At 43.7% G+C, this 21,889-nt stretch overlaps 1 protein-coding gene across 1 annotated transcript; it reads right to left on the minus strand.

The window, feature by feature from the left end:
- Positions 1 to 516: 516 nt before the first annotated feature.
- Positions 517 to 10,840, minus strand: MRPL45 (mitochondrial ribosomal protein L45). The gene is made up of 8 exons (XM_059379203.1): positions 10,732 to 10,840; positions 9,458 to 9,635; positions 8,685 to 8,802; positions 5,301 to 5,399; positions 3,530 to 3,578; positions 2,116 to 2,265; positions 1,489 to 1,662; positions 517 to 1,296 (listed from the first exon to the last, which is right to left on the minus strand). Exons 1-8 carry the CDS (start codon positions 10,795 to 10,797, stop codon positions 1,210 to 1,212), a joined length of 921 nt encoding a protein of 306 aa, XP_059235186.1. The 5' UTR covers positions 10,798 to 10,840; the 3' UTR covers positions 517 to 1,209.
- Positions 10,841 to 21,889: the final 11,049 nt, after the last annotated feature.

Here is a 21,889-nt window from a genome sequence, read left to right on the forward strand (position 1 = left end):
GGGAGTCCACACTGGATTGATCAAAGTAACAGTACCAGCCAAGCTTGCTGCTGGTACAAAGTGATTTCCCTTGTCATACCTCAGACCAGCCAGAACATGCGAACAGGTGAAGTCCCACACCCTCCTCCTGATAGCCCAGCTAGAACTCAGGAACAAGATGGGGCCAGGCTGCTTCGCTCAAAACAGGCTCGTATTCTAGTATATTTGCCTTACCAGCAGGGGCTAGAAAGAACAGTCACCATCTCTAAAAGGTTCTAGAAATCAGGGAACAAAGTCTTAGAGATGGATTTCCCAGATGTATCACCTCCTCCGTGGCCCCTGCCTCCTCCCACGCTTCCTGGAACCATACCAGGATGCAGCTGATAATTAGGAACACAGTTCAAAGGCTGAAGGATAAATAATTTCTCTCGATTCACAATCTTCTCTGAAATACAAATGCTGATTAGATGTATATCTAGTCAGTAGCTGAGAAAAGACCTTGACCCTTCAATGAACACTAATTATTTTTCCCACGTCTGGATTTCTTAAAAATTTATTTATTTATTTATTTGACAGACAGAGATCACAAGTAAGCAGAGAGGCAGGCAGAGAGATAGGAGAAAGCAGGCTCCCCACTTGAGCAGAGAGCCCGACGCAGGATCCTGAGATCATGACCTGAGCCGAAGGCAGAGGCTTTAACCCAATGAGCCACCCAGGCGCCCCCCACGTCTGGATTTCTTAGAAGCCATATCACTCACAGTTTAGTCCACCTTCCATTTCTGCCCTCTGGTCTACTTCTAGTCTAAGCCCACAGACAGGTACACAACTCACCACAGTTTGTCCAACACCCTGACAGTGTTTTACTTCAAACTCTAATCTCTGCATTGTAATTAAAAAGAAAATTCTGCCAGTTTGCTTCCTGATGGTCTCTGCCGCTGAAAAAAAAAGGTATCCAAAACATACTTCCCACGGAAACTCAGAAGCTAGATATACCATTTTAAAAGGAATAAGAAGTGGGCTCGTGGCTGTGTATGCATCAGCCAGCCACCCACCTGGGCCCAGCCATCAGCCATGGCTGCCGAGATGGCTGGAAACACCCAAGAAGGACAAGAAAGGACAAAGTAGATCTTTCTACAGCATGATGGAGAGATGATGGACTTCATAGCTCCCAGACTCCACAGCATCCAGCCAACTCATTACCCATGTTTCAACCCAGAGTCATTTTTCCAATCAGGACAGCTGAAGCTGAGGAGCCTCTCCCTGTGGCTCTTCATAGTCTTCCCAGGGTTTCAGCTGGGGCCCAGGGATCATCACAGTCTGAAAGAGCAGAAAGCTGAGTTACCTACCATCCAAGCCCATGACTTACCCTGAAGAGATTCACCATCACCTCCTCCATGGAGCACTCCCCTTCCTGGTGCTGCATCACCCCTTCTCTCCACTAGGTGGAACCCAACAGGGGTGGCTTAAGATGGCATAAGTGCTGCCCCTGCTCTCTGAAATCACCCTTACCTTAAGGATGGGCTGCTTAGGGGGTGCCCACGGGGGAACGATCTTGCCGTGCATTCTCCAGCTCCCATAGGGATTTACCAGGTGTTTTTCAAACACAACATACTCCAGGACATCCCTGGGCACATCTTCCTGTCCATACATCAGGCGGCCAAACCGGTCATAGATGGCCAGAGTCTGCAAGGATGAAAGCAAATCTGACCTGTGAGTACTCAGAGTTGGTTTCTTGTTTTGTTTTTATATTTCTTTGTTTTTAATTTTTTTAATGCCACACAACCCATCTGAAAACAACCATAACAAAAACTTCTAATGGGTAGGAGAAAGTATTTCAGAATTCTAAATCTAGAATAATTAAGTGATCAACTATAGACACTCTACTCCTGGAGGGTTTTTGACTAGGAGTGGGGAGGTGGGGGAGGGAGGATCAGGATGGGTGGGAGAGAGTATCCTCACACCTGTCTTAGCAGAGCTAACATCTATCAGTAAGCTGGGCACGCTGACCAAGCAAGGAAGACCACAGTGAACCATTCCTTAGAGCCCAGTCTTGGGAAGCCGTCCCCAAGACACTAGAGACAGGTACCCAACCTGAGAGTGAAGAAAAACTAGAGGAAAGCAGACTGGTGCCTCTACCTGCCGGGTGTGCAGACGGACAGTGATCTGGCCATATATGTTGCCTTGGTTCAGCAAATTTGAACAGCGGACCTGAACCACCTGTGGTGGCTCTAAGGATTCTACGAAGCTCCAGCGGACGGTCTTGTATGTGATGTCCCAGACCATGTCCTGAGGGCAGAGGAGAACAGGTCAGCTGGGGTTTTCCTTTCCTTTAGGGAAGCCCACCTCAAAATGATCCTATTCAGGGGCACCTGGCGGCTCAGTGGGTTAAAGCCTCTGCCTTTGGCTCAGGTCATGATCTCTCTGCTTGGCAGGGAGCCTGCTTCCTCCCCTCTCTCTCTCTCTGCCTGCCTCTCTGCCTACTTGTGATCTCTGTCAAATAAATAAATTAAATCTTAAAAAAAAAGAAAAAAGAAAAAAAGATCCTATTCACCCAAATTAACAACTCAAGACCCACCTACTTTCTTAAGAAACCTTCTTCAAATCAGTGAAAACCACACTCCAAAATGCCAGCTTATCTAATACGCCATTATCCTCTCCTCCTTACACTCTGTTCTTTTTAAAAAATTTTTAGTAATCTCTACAGCCAACATGGGGCTTGAACTTACAACTCCGAGATCAAGAGTGGCATGCTCTACCCACAGAGCTGGCCAGATGCCCCTCCCTTACACTTTCATAACCTGTTAGTTATTGCACATGTACCTGTTGACTGCATACATGTTGTCTTATCCCCCTCACCTGCTGGCACTGAAGAATGGGATTTTACATAGATATAAAGGCTAGCTGGCGAGAATCATTATATGATCACATATATGATCATTATATGTGACCATAGGGAAATGAGGCTGAATGGATAGAAACTTAAGTTCTTATTCTTTTTTTTTTAATGCTGATTTTTTTTTTTTTTTTTTTTTTTTAATTTACTTGTCAGAGGGAGAGAAAATGTGCACATACAACCAGGGGAAGTGGCAGACAGAGGGAGAGGGAGAAGCAAGCTCCCTGCTCAGGAGCCCAATTCAAGACTCAATCCCACGACCCTGAGATCATGACCTGAGCCACCCAGGCGTCCCTAAAGTTCTTATTCTTGAACCACATAGTACCTAGCACCCGGTTAACACACTATGTAAGCTTCGTGAATGCTCGCTAAATCCTGCAGGTGCACAGAGGGCTGTCTAATATGGCCCACACCCTGACCTCAGCCCCCACAGCCTGAGGTTTCAGTATTGCTTGCTGTGGGACTTCCTCCTTCCTTGTCTGCAGAGCCCTTACCAAAGTCCAAGCCAAGTCAGTACCATTCACCTCAAAACAATGGAACTTCAGCTTTTGCCTTTAACTTCCTGTACTTGTGAAACTGATCCTTCTTAAACCAAAGGTGATGTCTAGAATCTGCCCATTCAGGAATCCCACAGTTCTAAGGAAGTTGAGGACCTACCGGAAAACAGTTTTCAGTTACCAAGGTATGAAGCCGGTCATGGTCTGAGCTAAAACAGAAAAAGATAAATATCACTGGCTCCTGCTTCATGATGCCCCTTCTGAAAGCTAAAAAATGGCCCTCAATATGGACAAGTCTTTTTGTAAACATTTTCTGCATGCCTACAATAAGTCAGGTAATATGCTAAATTCCAAGCACACAAAGATGAACATGGTTAAAAGACCCTGAAATCTAAATGCAGAGTGAAGTTATGTTTGAATCTCAAGAGCAGAAACAAATTTCTCAGAAATTACCACACATCCTTAAGGGGAAGAGACCCTCACAAATCCATCACAAAAAACCAAAAAGCTCATCTCCTCTTACCTCAGACACACCAACAATACCAACTGGATCGGCCATGCACCTTCAACTTTTTTTTTTTTAAATAATCTCTGCCCCCAACATGGGGCTCAAACTCACAACCCTGAGATTAAGAGTCACACGTTCCACTGACTGAATCAGCTGGGCGCCCTACATCTTACACTGTCTGTGAACCCAGCCAAAAGACAAGCAGCTGTCTTTTCTGGTCCTTTCCTTCCACCCCACCTGCACCTCCCCCAATCCTTGCTGCTACCAGAGTGACCTAAGTCATGCTGATTCTACCCAGTAATAGCAAGAAAATAGACAGCAAACCCCAGCTCCTGGATCTATAGGATTTTAGAAGGTTCCTAGCTGAGGAGTTTCAAATAAACCTGAGGTCAGGCATGAATTACTGTCTTTCAGATATACATTCATGACTTTTCCCCACAGTTTATACCTCCTGGGAGGTTTAAATCATTGTTCCTTCAAACAATCTTGTCCAATAATCCCAGAGTGGGTAAGGGATTAGTTCTGTTCACATGCTTCCCTTGACCTCTACTCCTAACAGGAAAGGTCATCTCCCGCAAGTCATTTCCCCCACTGTAGCTCTAGACTAGACTAGACCAGACTAACCTGAGTGGTGATGACAACTACAGCAACCAGCAGGCCTGGCACCCCTCAGTGAACACTTCCTCCTCACTATCCTGGCCTAGAGATCTTCAGTAGAAATAAACTCCCTTGTCTAGGAGTTCACTTAGCATTTATAATAGACTTGCACCGAAAGAAAAAAAGGAAGATACCCATTTCTGGCAACATAATGGACTAAGTGCACATGAAACTATTCCCACTATAAACATCTAGAAATGCTGGATGAAATGTAATATACAAAGATACACATTTTAAAATGCTCTAGTTCACATGAAAGGTAAATCTCCTAGGTGCTAAAAGGAAGGAGAGCTAAAACCAGAATGGAAAGACCACCACCTGACATCATGAAAGCATATGGGATGGTTAAAGGGATCTAGAAATAGGATCTGATGGCTGGGAACAGACTCTTCCTAAATCCTTGAACCCTCAAAGAGCAGGAAGTTGGAAATAGAGTCCTGCACCTGCAACAAAGGAAGACTACAATAGTAGTAGAGAGATAAAGCTTCTCTCCATCAAGGGCTGAGTTAGGGGTACTAAAAAAATTAAAATCCTAAGCCCACGTTACACTCAGATTTGGACACAGAATTTATGGCACCTGTATGATGAAACAATTCCTAAGATATGAAATTAACATTAAAAACTGAACCTAGGGCCGCCTGGCTGGCTCAAACACACACCGAGACTTATCTAGATCACTCTAGAACTCTTAACCAAAGGAAAAAAAATCTGTGCCTAGAATAACAGCTGCTGAAAACATAACAGGTATAACATAGAATTCACTTACTTGTTCAGACAAAGGTGAGCTTCAATAAAAATATCCTTAGCTTTTTCAGGGAAGTCCTTTATTTTAAAATTCGGATCATATTGTCTTATCTTCCGGACACTGTAAAATTAAGTATGAGAATACTTAAGTATGAGAATACTTCTTTCTTTTTCTGCCTTTTAAGTAAGCTCCATGCCCAACGTGAGGCTTGAGCTCACGACCCTGAGATCAAGAGTTGCATGCTCTACCAACTAGGCCAGGCTGGCACACCAAGAATCATTTCTAAAGACTTTACACACTATCCATAACTCACAGCTTACGTTAACTGTCATTAATGTCTCTCTACTTATTCAATAATTGTTTTCTGAATGTGCCAAGTCTATAAAGTTGACCTTCTAATTCACACTTACATCAATCATTCTAAAGAAAGACCAAGGTTTCTCATAGTGAAATTTCAGAATTCTGGCATTAAAGAAAACATCTTATAAGCACTAAGAAAGAAAATACAGATTTTACGCAAAAGCTCAAGAGTAAGAATGACGGCAAGCTTCTAACTAGAAACATTAGAAGTTAGAAAGACAACAGAGCAGTGCTGTTAACTGAGGAAATTCTTTTTAGCTCAGAAATGTACATGTGGGCAAATTATAAATCAAGTGGGAGAGTAAAAGACTGTTTCTTAGACATGAATGATCTCATGTGTCTACTAAGCGCCCTTTCTCAGGAAGCTACTGAGGAATGTGCTCCACCAGAATAACAGAATAAACCGTGAAAGACAGATGTAAAATCCAGGAAACAGGGAAAACAACATCAGGGCGAGACAAAAGGACTTATCCAAAGGATGAGAGAAGTAAATGTACACTGTACAAAATGTACAGTGGGCCTGAAGAGCAATCAGTCCAGATAGAAACAAGTAAGAAAGGGCCAGGAGGGATTTCTTCTTGAAGATGAAATTAATAAAATACTTGATGCTTTCAATGCACTGAGAAGAAATTTATATGACCAGATATTCCATAAGCAAATGAGGGGGGAAAAAAAAAGACCACACTTAACTCCTGGAAAAAAAACGTATTATGCAGGAAAAGCCATGACAATGTCCTGCGCGACTCCACTGTCAACGGTATTTTCATAGTTATAATAATGTAAACAGGAAATTCTGATCTAATCAAAGTGGTAGATATACTGGAGGATAAGAAATACCAGGACCATATGTAATTTATCCCAGGAATGCAAGGTTGGCTTAACATTCAAAAATCCATTAATGTGGGGCACGTGGGTGGCTCAGTGGGTTAAGGCCTCTGCTTTCCGCTCAGGTCATGGTCTCAGGGTCCTGGGATCAAGCCCCTTACTGGGCTCTCTGCTCAGCAGGGAGCCTGCTTCCTCCTCTCTCTCTGCCTGCCTCTCTGCTTACTTGTGATCTCTGTCTGTCAAATAAATAAATAAAATCTTAAAAAAAAATCCATTAATGAAATACAATGTATCAATAGAATAAAGGAAAAATATCACATGATCATCTCAGTAGACAAAGAAAAAGCATTTGACAAAATCTGATACCCCATTCATACTTTTTCCGCCTCTGAGCCTTGCCTGTGCTGTTGTCTTCCTAGAATGCACCTAGCTAACTGCAACAAATCCTTTAGATCCTAGCTTTTTTCTTTTTTTTGCTTTTAGGTGATTTTGCTTTTAATTTTTTTTTTTTTTTTTTAGATTTTATTTGTTATTGGACAGAGAGAGATCACGAGGCAGAGAGGCAGGCAGAGAGAGAGGAGGAAGCAGGCTCCCCACTGAGCAGAGAGCCTGATGCGGGGCTCGATCCCAGCACCCCGGGATCACGACCTGAGCCGAAGGCAGAGGCTTAAACCACTGAGCCACCCAGGCGCCCCAGCTTTTAATTTTTTTTTAATTTTTAATTTTTTATTAACATATAATGTATTATTAGCCCCAGGGGTACAGGTAGGTCGCAGCTTTAAATGTCATTTCCTCAGGGAAGCTTTCCCTGAACTCCCAAACCAAGTTATCTTTCCTTGTCATGTGATCCCATAGCACTCATACTTACTATACCTGTAATTATTTAATTGTGTGCAATCAGTATTTAATGGCTGTTTTCCTCCCTTAAATGAAAACTCCATGATAGAACCACATGTGCTCTGTTCATCATCATCATGGACCCGACCACCCAAGAGCTCACAGTCCTGAACAGAAATACGTGAGAGGAAATCATCACAGTGCAGTTATCAGAAATAGCAGGTGTAAGTGCACAGTTACAATTACAGTAAAGGCCGCTCCAGAAAGAGTCAGGGAAGGCTTAAAAGCATACACGATGTTCAACTGGTTCTTGAGAAATGAGAGTTATCAAGTAAAGGAGGAGGAAGAAAACATTGTCAAGGCAAAGGAAAAATGCACAAAGACACAGAGTCATAGCACAATACCGTCAAGGAACTGGAAATTAGTTTGGAAATGCTCAAGTTTAGGATGAGAAAAGTGTAATAAGAAGATGACAGTGGAACAGAAGATAAGAGCCAGATTTACAAAAAGTTGTGAATACCACTGAAGTCTGGATTTATTCTCCAGGTAAGAGGGAGCCACAGAAGAGGTTTAATGGAAAGATGATATGATAAGATCTGTATTTAGAGAAATATATTATGGCTACATGAAGAATTAATAAAGACTCAATATGCTTTTGCACAAAATCTATAAATGATCCCAAAGAACCTTTGAGTGACAAATACTAAATATTTCCATCCTTGCAACTAAAAGAGAGACTAAGAAGGTTCTGGCTTCTGCTCCTTAGTTAAGACCTAGTTAGCTCCTTAAAACAGGTCTGTCATGGGATGCCTGGGTGGCTCAGTTGGTTAAGCAGCTGCCTTCGGCTCAGGTCATGATCCCAGTGTCCTGGGATCGAGTCCCACATCGGGCTCTTTGCTCCGCAGGAGCCTGCTTCTCCCTCTGACTCTGCCTTCCACTCTGTTTGCCTATGCTCGCTCTCGCTCACTCTCTCTCTGACAAATAAATAAATAAAATCTTTAAAAAAAAAAAAAACAGGTCTGTCTTTTTGACCCTTTTTAGCTTTTTACTCTCTGTAGTTCAAACTCTAAGGTACTCCCCATAAAAATATGCTTTTCTTATTACTTTAAATTTTAAAATATGTGATCAAAAAAGTGTTCTACAAATTTCTAAGTCACCCCCCTCAACTGATGTGACAAAAAGACCAATGAGGGCTGAGAGGCTAAAAATCAAAAAGCCCATATTCTTCTACATTAACTAAATTCTATTACAGAGAAAAATATACAGTCAAGTTATCAAAGGAGTTATGTCCAACCCAATTCACCTAAGATGGCCTCGCTGGATTAAAGTAGCAACAAGAAATTTGTGTCCTAATACCGATTCCCAGTTGTTCCAGACACCTACGACAATTGTGATGCCACCTTCTTCTTCAATCGCTCACTTCTCTGTGCCAGTCCTTCCTTTGCAAGAGACGACAAGCGAGCATCACCTTCTGGAGGAACATAGGTGTCAAAGATACCAGCTGTAATGAAAGAAGAATACAAGAAGGCATTGATAGATTGAGAAAAAAGTCATTTTGAGGTCATATAAAATTAAGAGGTACCATGGCTATAAAGTAGACTAATAAAGTAAACTTCCATGCAAAGGGAGCTCTGTTACATTACAGAAAGCAGAATAAGGTAACTTAAGTCTTCTCTCAGAGCCTCAAGTTCTTCTTGTACAAAATGGAGAAATTCTAAGAACAGGTGTGTAAACAAGATCAAAGATGACCTCATGAGGGGTGCCTGGGTGGCTCAGTCGGTTAAGCATCTGAGTTTTAAATCTGGCTCAGGTCATGATCTCAGGATTGTAGGATCCAGCCACAAGTAGGGCTCCGAGCTCAGCGGGGAGTCTGCCTGAGACTTTTTCCTTAAGCCCCTCCTCCCACTCATGCATGTGTATGCTCTTTTTCTCTGCCAAAGATAAATAAATATATTTAAAATATGGTATACTGGGGCGCCTGGGTGGCTCAGGTCATGATCCCAGGGTCCTGGGATTGAGCCCCGCATCAGGCTCTCTGCTCAGCAACGAGCCTGCTTCCTCCTCTCTCTCTGCCTACTTATGATCTGTCAAATAAATAAATAAAATCTTAAAAAAAAAAAAAGAAAGAAAGAAAGAAAAGAAATACCACACCTCACCTGTACAGGCCAGATGTAGGGGGCGCTCCAAACGTTCTGGAGGAATGACCACACCTGCTTTCCGGGCAAATTCCATAAACTCCTTTTCAGATTTGAATTTGGGTTTATAAGGAGGAGGTGTGAAACGTTTCTTAGTTCTCACTGGAACTACAACTGTGGACTGCGTCACCAGGACTGGCTGTAAGACAGGAAAAGGTTATGATAAAGGTGACCTGGAAAGAAATCTATCTTGAACAAACTCTTAAGCGGATAGGAAGGGCACATCCAAAGAATGACTTAGGAACAATTATAAAGCCACATATGATGGGGGAAACACTTATGGGTGTCTTAACTAGAAGCCGGTAAGCAACCTTTACTAACACCACTCAACATCCTAAAGGCTTTCTTCTGGACCGTTCCACTGTACACAACTATGCAAAGTCCCAGGGATGCAGAGCTGATTAAAACAAGGCTTCTGCTTTCAAAGAACCTTCAGTCCCATGGGGAACTTAAACATAAATCCAACACTGAAAAGAGAGGAATGCTATTATTAAAGGGTAAGAAAAGTCCTCTGGTTGGCATTTCCCTTATATTTACTTGGATTACATCCTGCTCATTCTATTGGGAGCCCAACTGTAAACTTCATTCTGCCATTCTAGCTCCCAAAAGATCAACAATATCTTTTTTTTTTAAGATTTTATTTATTTATTTGACAGACAGAGATCACAAGTAGGCAGAGAGGCAGGCAGAGAGAGAGGAAGAAGCAGGCTCCCTGCTGAGCAGAGAGCCCGATGCGGGACTCGATCCCAAGACCCTGAGATCATGACCTGAGCCGAAGGCAGCGGCTTAACCCACTGAGCCACCCAGGCGCCCCGATCAACAATATCTTTAAAGCCCAGACCTCTCTTCTCTCTGACCTAGAGTTTTGCTCAGTCAGGTACAGCGACTATAGGAGACTCCCTCCTTTCAACTGTTCAATTTGTGCATAAGAACCAGGAGGAAGCGAGCCCAGCTTCTAAACCATGACTTCTTTCCCGTTTAATACCTCCCCGCTAGACAGACCCAGAGCAAACTAGAGAAACTTCATCCCGAGAATATGCTCGTTCTCGGGGTCTTTACGGGGGTCTCCCCACGCCGCAACTTTGCTTAGTAGCTGGGTCCCGTCTACTTCAAACTCTTCCGTAACTGCGTGTGATTTGTATCGCCCAAGCCCACCAAGGACAACTGCAAAACGAGTATTCCCCTCTACGCTCTAGTCCCAGCCCCTAGAATCCTATCACCCGGTCCCGACCCACCTGACGAGACCACCATCCTAAAGCTTTGGATAAACAAAACAACCCCCGCGACATGGGGGCTGCCATTTTGTTCCCGCAAAGGCCGCTGGGATGGAGGACTAGCGTTAAGAGCCGAGGGCACAGGAGAGGGCGCATAGGGGTGGAGCTTCTCCGGGTATGGAATTTTCCAGGGCGCGCGCCCTCCGCTGAAGTATGAGCGGCGCGAACGCGCACGTGCGCGTCGTAGGGGAGCGCGTGCGGTCAGAGAACGGACTGTGCGCGTGCGCACTTAGAGGCGTTGTGGGTGTGGCGGAGAGCACGGCTGTCACGCGCCAAGAGCGCGCTAGAGCGCGAGCTGCGCGTGCGCTTGAGGCCTTATGGCCGCAAGGAGTTGCAGCATTCCTTTTAAGATAGGGGTGTTGCTGCACCTTGCTTGCATTCCCCAAAGAATGAACAGATATTGCACTTTGGAGACAAGTGTTTTTCTTCAGTGCCTACTTTGATCACAGGACAAAAATGACTAGTTTCTGGATCTGGATCTGACTTCAGCATGCTATGTAACCTTAAACAGCGATCCTTTCCCCCATCTGAACTGTGTGAAGAAAATTCTGTCGAATTAAAGAGATCAATGCCTACTGTGTTTATTGAACAAACATAATATCTACTATGTTTCTGAAGCAAAAGACACATGGACTGACAAAAATATTTCTTGTTTGTCCTTTTGGGAAAGAGGCACAGTTTTAATCATCCCAAATAATAGTTTATACTTAGAAATGTTTACCAGGTGCCAGGCAATTTTCTAAGCATTTTGCATGTATAAACTCAATCTCTCCTCACCACAAACAAGAGTTAAACTCTTAGTTATGAGGTTGGGTCACAGAGAAATTAAGTGTGTAATTTATTTAAGGTCACACGGCTAATAACTGTCAGAACTGGAATTCAAATCCACGCTGACTGAATCCAGAAACGATGCCGTAATTACTATGCTGTACTGCTTCAAGTGCGGTTGTTAAAGGATTTATGATGTTGGGGTCATCCTGGAAAATCCAGTGTCGTAATCATTGCTGAATGCCAAACACTTTCCACACTTACCTGTAAGTTCTTATCTTATTCTGCCAATTAGTGTTTATTGAGCACTTACCTACGGCATTTTGCAATGAGCTAAGAACTTGTGGTATGCATATGCAAGAGTTTACAGGCTGGAATGGAACTGTTACGAAAGTCCAGATAAAATGCTGCAGATGTCAAAGAGAGATTACTTTTGGGTCTCATGATTGCTTGTATTGCTTTAAATCTAAATTTGTCAACTATACTGTAAATTATTCAAGGGTAAGAATGTTCCCACAATTCTAGCCACAGCCCTGAACCTATAGCATGACACATTAATAGCGACGTGAAATAAGGTGCTAGATGTAGGTATGAAAGAATGTATATTACTAAGCATTTAAATGAGAGATAGCTCATTGTTTCTTAACAGACTCTATGCCTCAGAAAATAAAATGTGATATTTTTTTAAACTGGTCTCCCTACCGTAGTGAGGAAGCTCCATTCCATAATGAATGGTTATTAATACAGAATACTGAGATAGTCTATCCGAGATTATTTCCCCCATCATTGAGTTTTATATTGGCTTTACATGGTAGCTAGTACATCCCAGATCACTGCTGTCTGCTCTCTGATAAGTTTTTTTCCTTTCCTTTTTTTTTTTTAAGATTTTACTTTTCTTTCTGTTTCCCCCCCCCATTTTATTTCTTTCTTTTTATTTTTTCAGAAGATTTTACTTTTAGTAATGTCTACACCTGGGGCGCCTTATGTAGTTAAGCATCTGTCAGTTAAGAATCTGTCTTAAGTTCAGGTCATGATCCCAGGGTCTTGGGATGGAGCCCCTCTCTGCTCAGCAGGGAACCTGCTTCTCCCCTTCCCTCTGCCTGCTGCTCCCTGTGCTTCTGCACACGCTCTTTCTCTCAAATAAATAAATAAATAAATTTTAAAAAAGTAATGTCTACACCCCATGTGGGACTTAAACTTACAACCTCGAGATTGAGAGTCACATGTTCTACTGACTGAGCCAGCCAGGGGCCCCTGTAATCAGTTTTTCAGGGAATACAAACTTGTTCTATATCACCCCGAATGAAATAATAAGGGAAGTTGATATCAATTAATTTCATTCTGAGCTGAATTGTAAGTGGTTTTCTTTTTTTAATAGCTGCTCATTTGGAAAATTCATATTATCTTCCTATCTCATTAACTCTCTGGAAAATTGGAGCTGTCTTAACACCAAACACTGAAAGGATATTTTTGAATATTACAACCCTAGTAGTTCATATTTCTGGAAAGGCAAAATAAGAGCAATTAGAGGAAGGAGTAAAGCGATTGGGAGCTCAGCCTTGCAAAAAAAAAAAAAAAAAAAAGTCTTACACATAGTAGACACTCAGATACTTATTCAATAGATGGATGAGTAGAATCCCAGAAGGCAAAGTTGATTTCCTGTTTCTCCAAATATAGGGGATTCCTGGAATCCCTGGTTTTCCTATTGAAATTTCTCAATGGAGCCAAAGAGAATGGGCTATCCCTTGAGCAGTGGGACATATACTTGCGGGGTTTTGGGGGGGTTTTCTTGTTTTTGTTTTTGTTTTTTTTGTCCTTCCAGTGGCAGATGACATCAGATTGGAACTTCTGAAATTGTGCCTGGTGACCTACATTCTAGGAGAAGCACAGTTGATTTGAACCAAGAAAATCCTTCTGGAGAACTGGAAGATTCTGATTATAATATTTATTGATTACACTAAACAATGTGATACTTGGATTGAAGCAAGTAATAGGCTTGCCATGTGTTTATATTGTACTTCCCTCTCTTGAGCGAAAGCATGAAAAGCAAAATAAGTGAGTTGTTCAAGATAAAGAGACAGAGGAAACCAAGAATTCTGACTTACTAAGAAATGCTTCTAATTAATCTTTAGCTAACAATGTTTGCAAAGCTTCTCTGTCATTCCAAGAGTTAACCATCTATAGCTTTCACATCGTACTTAAGAACACTATAGGGAGGGACGCCTGGGTGGCTCAGTGGGTTAAGCCTCTGCCGTTGGCTCAGGTCATGGTCTCAAGGTCCTGGGATCCAGCCCCACATCAGGCTCTCTGCTCAGCTTCTCTCTCTCTCTGCCTGCTTATGATCTCTGTCTGTCAAATGAATAAATAAAATCTTAAAAGAAAAAAAAAAGAACACTGTAGTGTCTGAATTTACATCTTAGCTCAACACTTTTTTCTAACTGATAGAAAGGGGATAATTAAATACCTAAACCACAGGGGTCCCTGGGTGGCTCAGTTAGTCAAGCATCTGCCTTTGGCTCAGGTCATGATCCCAGAGTCTTGGGATCAAGCCCCACCTTGGGTTTCCTGCTCAGAGTAGAGCCTACTTTTGCTTCTATCCACTGCAGCAGTTTTCACATCTGTTGAAGCTAAGACCACCGAAATGCATGTAATTTCTAAGCCTACAACTGACCCTTCATTTCTGTGCTGCTCACATTTCTTTTTTTTTCTTTCTTTCTGCTAGCTGTTCTTTTCCACTCATCCTGCTGCTGAGCACAAAGGCCGTTTTCTTTACCTTTTTCTGCGTTCCTCAGACTCCTTATTTCTAAAGGTATATATAAGAAGAGATAGTGCTCATTGGGTGCAGCCAGAAAAGAAGCCCTTGTTGCCTGCTGTTCAAGCTCGGTCTAGAATTAATCCCTTGCCTCTTGCTCCCCTTTCACTCCAGCTGGCTAAATCAAGCAATAATCCTAAAAGGGAATTTCAGGCTATTTGTGACATGCCCTGCTCCCCTCTCCCTCCCCTCTGCCCCCCCCCCTCCACGTGCCACGTTCAGGGAGGAGAGGGCAAAGCCCCTGGATCAGAGTAATCTGTTTCTAACCCACTTCCATGCCCAGGGATTACCTCTGCAGGAGGAAGGAGACAGAAATAAATCTAACACCTTAGCATCAGAAATCCCGGGAAGACGCCCCAGGGGGGCCACCTGGAGGACTGTAACCAAGGGGTTCGGGGCTTGGAAGCCTATCCTCTTATGCTGGGGCACCCTGGGAAAGGGTCCACAAATTTGAAAAGCAGTGCCTTGAGTAATGTTTGGCAATAACTGGGATCTATAAACGTGCCAAACAAAAGAACACAAAGTCTACAGATTGCAGGCAGGAAGTAAATTGTGGGCAAAAGCAATTCTTTGGTTATACATACGACCTCATATCCTTATATGCACACCGACTTATGGCTAAAATCAACCCACAAATAGAGGAGCGTGATAAAGCACAAAGAGCTCTGGGTTGAGAGGCAGGAGACAAGGATGTAGTCCCTTCATTGCTGACACTGACTTCCCCTGTGGCCTCAGGCAAGTCACTTTGTGTCTCTGATCACTAGTTTTGCCCACTGACAAGTAGGCTCTTTCTAGAGCTGCAAAAGCTGAATCCATGTGATGTGTACTGAGCTCCTATTAATCATATAAAGGCCTGAGTTCAAGTATATATATCAGCATGGACTCCCTTTAGAGCCCCTTGTGAACCAAGGGCTCAGAACCCCTCCCTTCCAGCCTGTATTCTTTTTTCTACGCCTCACAGAAAACATGTATCTTCCATTCTTCTGGGACGCTCTCCAGGGACTGAATGAGGGCTTCCCTCCCAGCAGTTCAGGGTTGAAACCAGGGAAGCTGTGTGAATGCAGAAAACTTCCACTAGAGGGTACTAAGGCTGCACTGGGACCTCAGGCTGCAGGGAGGCCTAGTGATCCTAACCATTCCAGGATTTTCAAGTACCTCCACTCAAAGATTTAGAGATCTCTACTCATTGTTCCTTACTTGGTCTGCTCCTGCCTGCTCCTTGGAACGCTTAAGAAGTCTCTACCTTGGATATCATTTTGATTTGATTTGATGTCAAATCAAAGGCAGCTTGAGGTAGTGGAATCCATGAGGGCTCTGGCAATAGATAGAGACCTGGACCCACTACTTTCAAACTGGGTATACCCATCTGTGAAATGGGGATCATAGAACTGACCTCGTCAGGCTGCTGGGAGCCCTGAGTGAACTCATATAGGGAAGTGTGACCGGTAGACAGTAGGTGACTAACACTGCTCTCATCCTGGAGGAGAGTTCTAAGAATTGCCATGAACTGGAAAAGATGCTGAGGAAAGATAGATGGACTTGTCAGAGCTGAGTACCTCCAAGTGAGAAATATCACTGTTTGCCAATTTGGTTTGAGGCTTAGCAGGTTTCCAGGCAGGTGCTGCTGGGTCCTCCTCAGGCTTAGCCCTCAGTCCTGTTCTAAACTACATCCCCCATCCCCCGTGTCAGCCGACCACGGTACCCTTTTGGCTTCACCTCCGAGACAAAAGTCTCTTGCACTCTGCCCTGTGTTTTCATTTTGTTTTAAAGATTTTATTTATTTGTTTGACAGACAAAGATCACAAGTAGGCAGAGAAGCAGGCAGAGAGAAGAAGAAGGCTCCCTGCTGAGCAGAGAGCCCGATGCGAGGCTGGATCCCAAGAACCTGGGATCATGACCTGAGCCGAAGGCAGGGGCTTTAACCCACTGAGCCACCCAGGTGCCCCAAGCCCTGTGTTTTCTGAAGCATCCCTTCTCCACCTGGTTCCCTTCTTCACTTGTCCTCTCTTTTCTTCCATAGTCCCTTCTAGGGTGGAACGTGCCATCTGTTTCTGGGTCAGAGCCGAAGTCTGGGAAAGGGGGAGGGAAGGCCTGTCAGGGCTTGCGTGTCAGGAGACACGTTACAGCTGCAGGGCAAACCAGGGTGAAACCACAAGCCGGAGGCCTCAGGGCAGGCGGCCGGAGGCCCGCCCCTCAGCGACTCTCTCATCTGTCTCACCCAGAGCTTTCCTGGCAGGAGTGGGAGAGGTTGGTATCGAGTCCTTGAGCACTGACTCATTCCCTGACCTAGCTGGGTGTTACCCAGTTATCTCCAAATCTCTCACCAGAAGCCTTCCTTAGCAACAGCACCGTGTCATCCCAGAAGGCAGAAGAGACAGAAGAGGAAAGCAGACCACCTACCTACTTCATCCCGGTCTGGGGACCCGCCAAAGAAAGGTCCTCCTGGCTTTATGTTGTAGCACCCAGGAGGCTACACTGGTTACAAAATGAATCAAATCATCACATATTGCTACACGAAGAGGTTGGCTATTTTCCAGATTGTTTTTCTAGAAACAAATCATGCTTCGCTTTCTCAACAAAGAAGAAAAGCAGTCTTTGATTTTATTCGGACTGCGACAGGGGCTGGGGAGAAGGGGCCTGGAACACTGAGGCAGGAAGTGACTGGTCATTATCTACATAGTGAGTCAGGGGCCCATTTAGGGACTGAAGTCAGGTTGCCTACCTCACCCCAAATTCCATTCTCTTTCCCTCGGCCTAGTTACCGATGGCCTATAGCAGTGTTCTGGGCTTTCTGGACTTTACGGGAGTTCTTATGACCCCCAAATTCATGAGGGTTCAATAGGAAATCAATTATAATGTGCTTCTGGGCTTCATACGTGTCCCTTTCAATATCTGTCCCGTGGAAATGCGAGCTAGATTTTGTTGCCTCCTCCACAGATTGTTAGAAACGCTTTTAGTTATCTAAGATTCAAAGAAGACCAATGCAGTTGTCTGTGTGAGGTTACATCTCAAGATCAAAGATTCCATTTTTAAATCTTTTTTTTTTTTTTGGTATTCAGATCCTAATATCCTTGTGAATCACTGTGCCAGTGGATGCTGAACATTATTTTCTTACCCTCCCCTTTAGTCAAAGATCCCAATCTCTCCCTAACTAGGGTCATGCTTCCTAAAGACATTAGCTGGTTTCCAAGAAAGCAGATTTTAGCTCTATCCCTTGGCAGAGAGAACGGAGTCATTGCACACAGGCCAGAACATTCTGCCAGAGCTCCCCATCTGGAAGAAAAGAGAAAAAGAGTTTCAGAGTTTCCATAAGGGCTGCCTACAGGGGAGGAAGGGAGAGTGCGCCACAGGGAGGGAAGAAGAAAGCTACAGGGTTATAACCCCAAGCTCCATAATCTCAATATCACATCTTCAAGCCTAAAATCCTGGCCGAGCGGAACCACACCTACCCCCTCCTCCTAACCCTTAGCCAGGATTTATTTTCCTTCCCATTCCTGTATCTTTCATGTGTGGGTATCTGTCCTGGCTGTCCCACCTCAGAATTTTCCCTTTATTCTTTGTTCTTGATGCACCTCCCCCCTCCAATTTTGCGCTCTCCCGTATGGATGACTCAGAATGCAACGTGGCCAGGGCGCTCAGGAATCTGGTGCATTGTCCCTGTACTGTGGCAACTAGCTGTAGAGGTTGGAGACTCAGGCTGGATCACAGAGCATCTCCCACAAAATACAGAAATTCTGCATATCCCTAACAGACTGTCACCCAGCTCCACCTGGGCTCTCTCAGTGACAGGGAACCCAGAATTGGGCAAGGCAGTTCATTCTCCTCTCGAGCATCAGATTGTAATAAATGCCTTTCTATATTGATGTTATATTTGCTCCCCCTTTTCACCCAATGACTCTCATTGGCTCTCTGCTACATTATAAAATAAGGCTACATCCTCTTCTACTTAGGTTGATTCACATGAAATTGCCATTTTTATAGATTAAAATGATTGAACATGGTCAATTTCTTATTGTTAGCCTTATACTTGACAAAGTAATCTTTTTGAGGGCAGCTTTTTTTTTTTTTTTTAAAGATTTTATTTACTTATTTGACAGATAGAGACACAGTGAGAGAGGGAACACAAGCAGGGGGAGTGGTAGAAGGAGAAGGAGGCTTTTCACAGAGCAGGAGCCTGATGCGGGGCTTGATCCCAGAACCCTGGGATCATGACCGGAGCCAAAGGTAGACAACGACTGAGCCACACAGGCACACCAAGGACAGGTATTATTTTTCCACATATCTAATATCTCTGAACTCCACCAATTCTTCCTCCCCTAGTAAAGTTACCGGATTCTTCTCCAATCTGTTCTCTAAGTGGGCACATACTAATTCATAGATGTCTTTTTCCATATGGGGCACCCAGAACCGCGCAGTTTAATACACGATGAGATGATTACCTGTCTTGATATGACACTGTGTTTTTTCATGAAACTGTGACCACCTTGGGTTTGGTGAGTCCTAAACCTTTTTCACATAAAATGCTGTCAAACCAGTACCACTACTTCCTGTACTATTGATTTTGTTTTTTTAAAACCTAAATGTAGGTCTTCACTTGATCCCTGTCAAATTTCATCTTGTCAATGTTGGCTCTTTGCTCCAATCTGTCAAGATGATTTTAAATCTCACTGCTATCATCCATCCTATTAATTATCTTTCCCAGCTAGATCATCATGCAAGTTATTGATTTTTTAAAAAATGTTTAATAGGACAGAGAGGGCTCTTTTTGTTGATATCAATCTTTTAATCAATATCCTTTGAGTTCAGTATCCTTTGAAAGGCTAGTTAAAAATCTACCTAACTGATTATCTAACCACAACTCCCTTGTCTCATTTTCTTAGCCCCATCTTCCTGCTCCTTTACTACCTTTCTCTGATCTTCCCCTGGCCCATTAAACCCACCAAACCCACCGAGGCACCACACAACTACGAATTTCTATATGGATAGTCATAAGCACAAGCTGTTTTTTAAAGGAATCATCAAAGACCTACCCTCTTGCTAATTCCCCAGCTGCTGTAATGGGGATTGTTCCTCCATGCAACTCTTGTGGAGGCTTTGTGAACATTTTTTTTTTTAAGATTTTATTTATTTTATTTGACAGAGAGAGAGATCACAGGTAGGCAGAGAGGCAGGCAGAGAGAGAGGGGGAAGCAGGCTCCCTGCTGAGCAGAGAGCCCGATGCGGGACTCGATCCCAGGACCCTGAGATCATGACCTGAGCCGAAGGCAGCGGTTTAATCCACTGAGCCACCCAGGCGCCCCCCAGCTGAACATTTTTAAGGCTCTTAATACACATTGCCCAACGGACCTCCAGAAATGTACTGATTTCTGTATATTCCTCTAGAAATGTATATTCCTCTAGAATATAGACTCTAGTAAATGTATATTTCTCAAGAATATAGACTCTAGTTTGGACTTTGGCTTCTCTCATTGGCTCCTGGGTGCTTCCCCTCTGCCTACAATAGAACTGTCTTTTTTAGCTTGGGTATTATTCCGTGAATAGTATTATAACCTTGTCTTGATCTTTGTAGTGACTACATAATATTCCATTTTGTAGATACACTATGTTGATAGGCCCTTAGGTGGTTCTTAGCTTTTGGTATCACAAACAAAGAGGCCATGAATCTGTTTGCAAGTGCTAAGGTAGGATAGATTCCTGGAAATCGAATTGAAGGGTCAAAAGATATGTACATTTTAATTTAGATAGTACCAAATTGTTCTCGAAGGAGTTGTACCATTTTACTTTAGTGGTGGTTTAGATCCCAGCAACACCAGGAATTTCAAATTAAATATGCCCATTCTTAAAAGATGTCTTGGTATTAGTGAAAAATTGAAGTTGCTTTTAATTTTCCCCTTCTCCCTCATTTCTCCTCCTTACGCTCTCCTGTGATTGCTCCCCTACCCTGACATCCAAATTCTTCTCAATCATTTGTGCAAAGTAATTCTGCTATCTCCAGACCCTACTACTTAACTCTGCCCCAGCCCTGTATTTGCACACACAAACCTCAACAGGGTAATCTTGTTACCATTCAAAGCCATCCTCCCTAGGCATAACAATACTGGGCACTAACATGTAGTAAACTATTTAATCCTTTCAACAACCACATGATGCAGGTGTTATTATGATTCCTACTTCACGGGTGAGAAAACTGAGGTATAGAGAAGTTAAGTAGCTTTTCTAAGGTCACACCGTTTAAAAAGTACAAAAACTGTTTGAACCTAGATGGTAGACCTCTAGAGATCATGCTCTTAACCCCTGCATACAGATAGATACCCTCTTGGGAGATTAGTCCTATTTAGATCCTCATCAAATTCTAACCTTTCTTAGCAATGCCCATGATACAATTCAGGCTCTGGTATTTACCCTGAACCCTACCCACAGCCTGTTCTATTAGCAGCTGTGCTCTGGAAAAAACAAGTTTCAGGACTGCTTGACTTCACCTGCAGCAGAGGAAAAAGTATGGGGTGGGATCGCAGGCAGAAGGGGACATCAGTCAAGCCCTTTCCCTTTGCAGAGGTGTGGCTGACCCCGTTCTGGTCTCTGGGTGGGTCTCCCCAGACAGGAAGGGAGCAGTTGACTTAGTGAGTCTCATTTTCCCTGGAACTCGGCACACTGGGAAATTCAGGAGATGCCTAAGGCCAATTTAGGCAAGTTCCATCCAACAATCATTCATTGAGTCCTAACAATGGGCCAGGCACTGTGGTGTGTTTGGGTACAACATAAATGAGTCACATGCTCTGGAGGTGAAGATAAGCTTCCATTGCCAGTTACTTCCATGTGAGAAGTACCTCAGTACTAAGGACCTGAGTGTATTGCCTAGAGTGAGAGGACAAGAAGTGAAAGGAAAAGTATGGACAAGGCACTTGTCCCTGGGAGTTTTGATTTTAAGAAAACAATCCTAGATGAGGAAAAGAAATACGAACTCGGTCTCAATAAGGATTTCTGACCGGAGGGAAGCACCTCCATGAGTACTGAGTTCTTCAAACACAGGTGAGGTCAAATACCTTGCCAGTTTATCTGGAATGGTGGTGGTGGTGGGGGGGGGGGTTGGCAGTGGGGGGAGGGCAGGGGAATGAAGGCACGAGGGCAAGGGGCAATGGGGGGAAAAGTTCCAAGGTCCATAATAACGTGGGGGAGGGGGTTCTATGAAATGCGAATTCCTGCTTTTTCTTGGCAGTTTTCCTGGAAATTGTGATGGCAGCTAGTGGAACAATTACCCAAATTGCCAGTGACTAGAGCCATTTCTCTGCATCCAGGTGGCTGGCTGTCACCTGAGCCATTTCCGATGGCAGGCCACTACAGATTCTTTCTTTTTTTTTTTTTTTTAAGATTTTATTTATTTATTTGACAGAGAGAAATCACAAGTAGGCAGAGAGAGAGGAGGAAGCAGGCTCCCTGCTGAGCAGAGAGCCCAATGCAGGACTCGATCCCAGGACCCTGAGATCATGACCTGAGCCAAAGGCAGCGGCTTAACCCACTGAGCCACCCAGGCGCCCAGGC

Source organism: Mustela nigripes, chromosome 16, assembly GCF_022355385.1.
Source record: "Mustela nigripes isolate SB6536 chromosome 16, MUSNIG.SB6536, whole genome shotgun sequence".
In the NCBI taxonomy this organism is placed as follows: Eukaryota; Metazoa; Chordata; class Mammalia; order Carnivora; family Mustelidae; genus Mustela; species Mustela nigripes.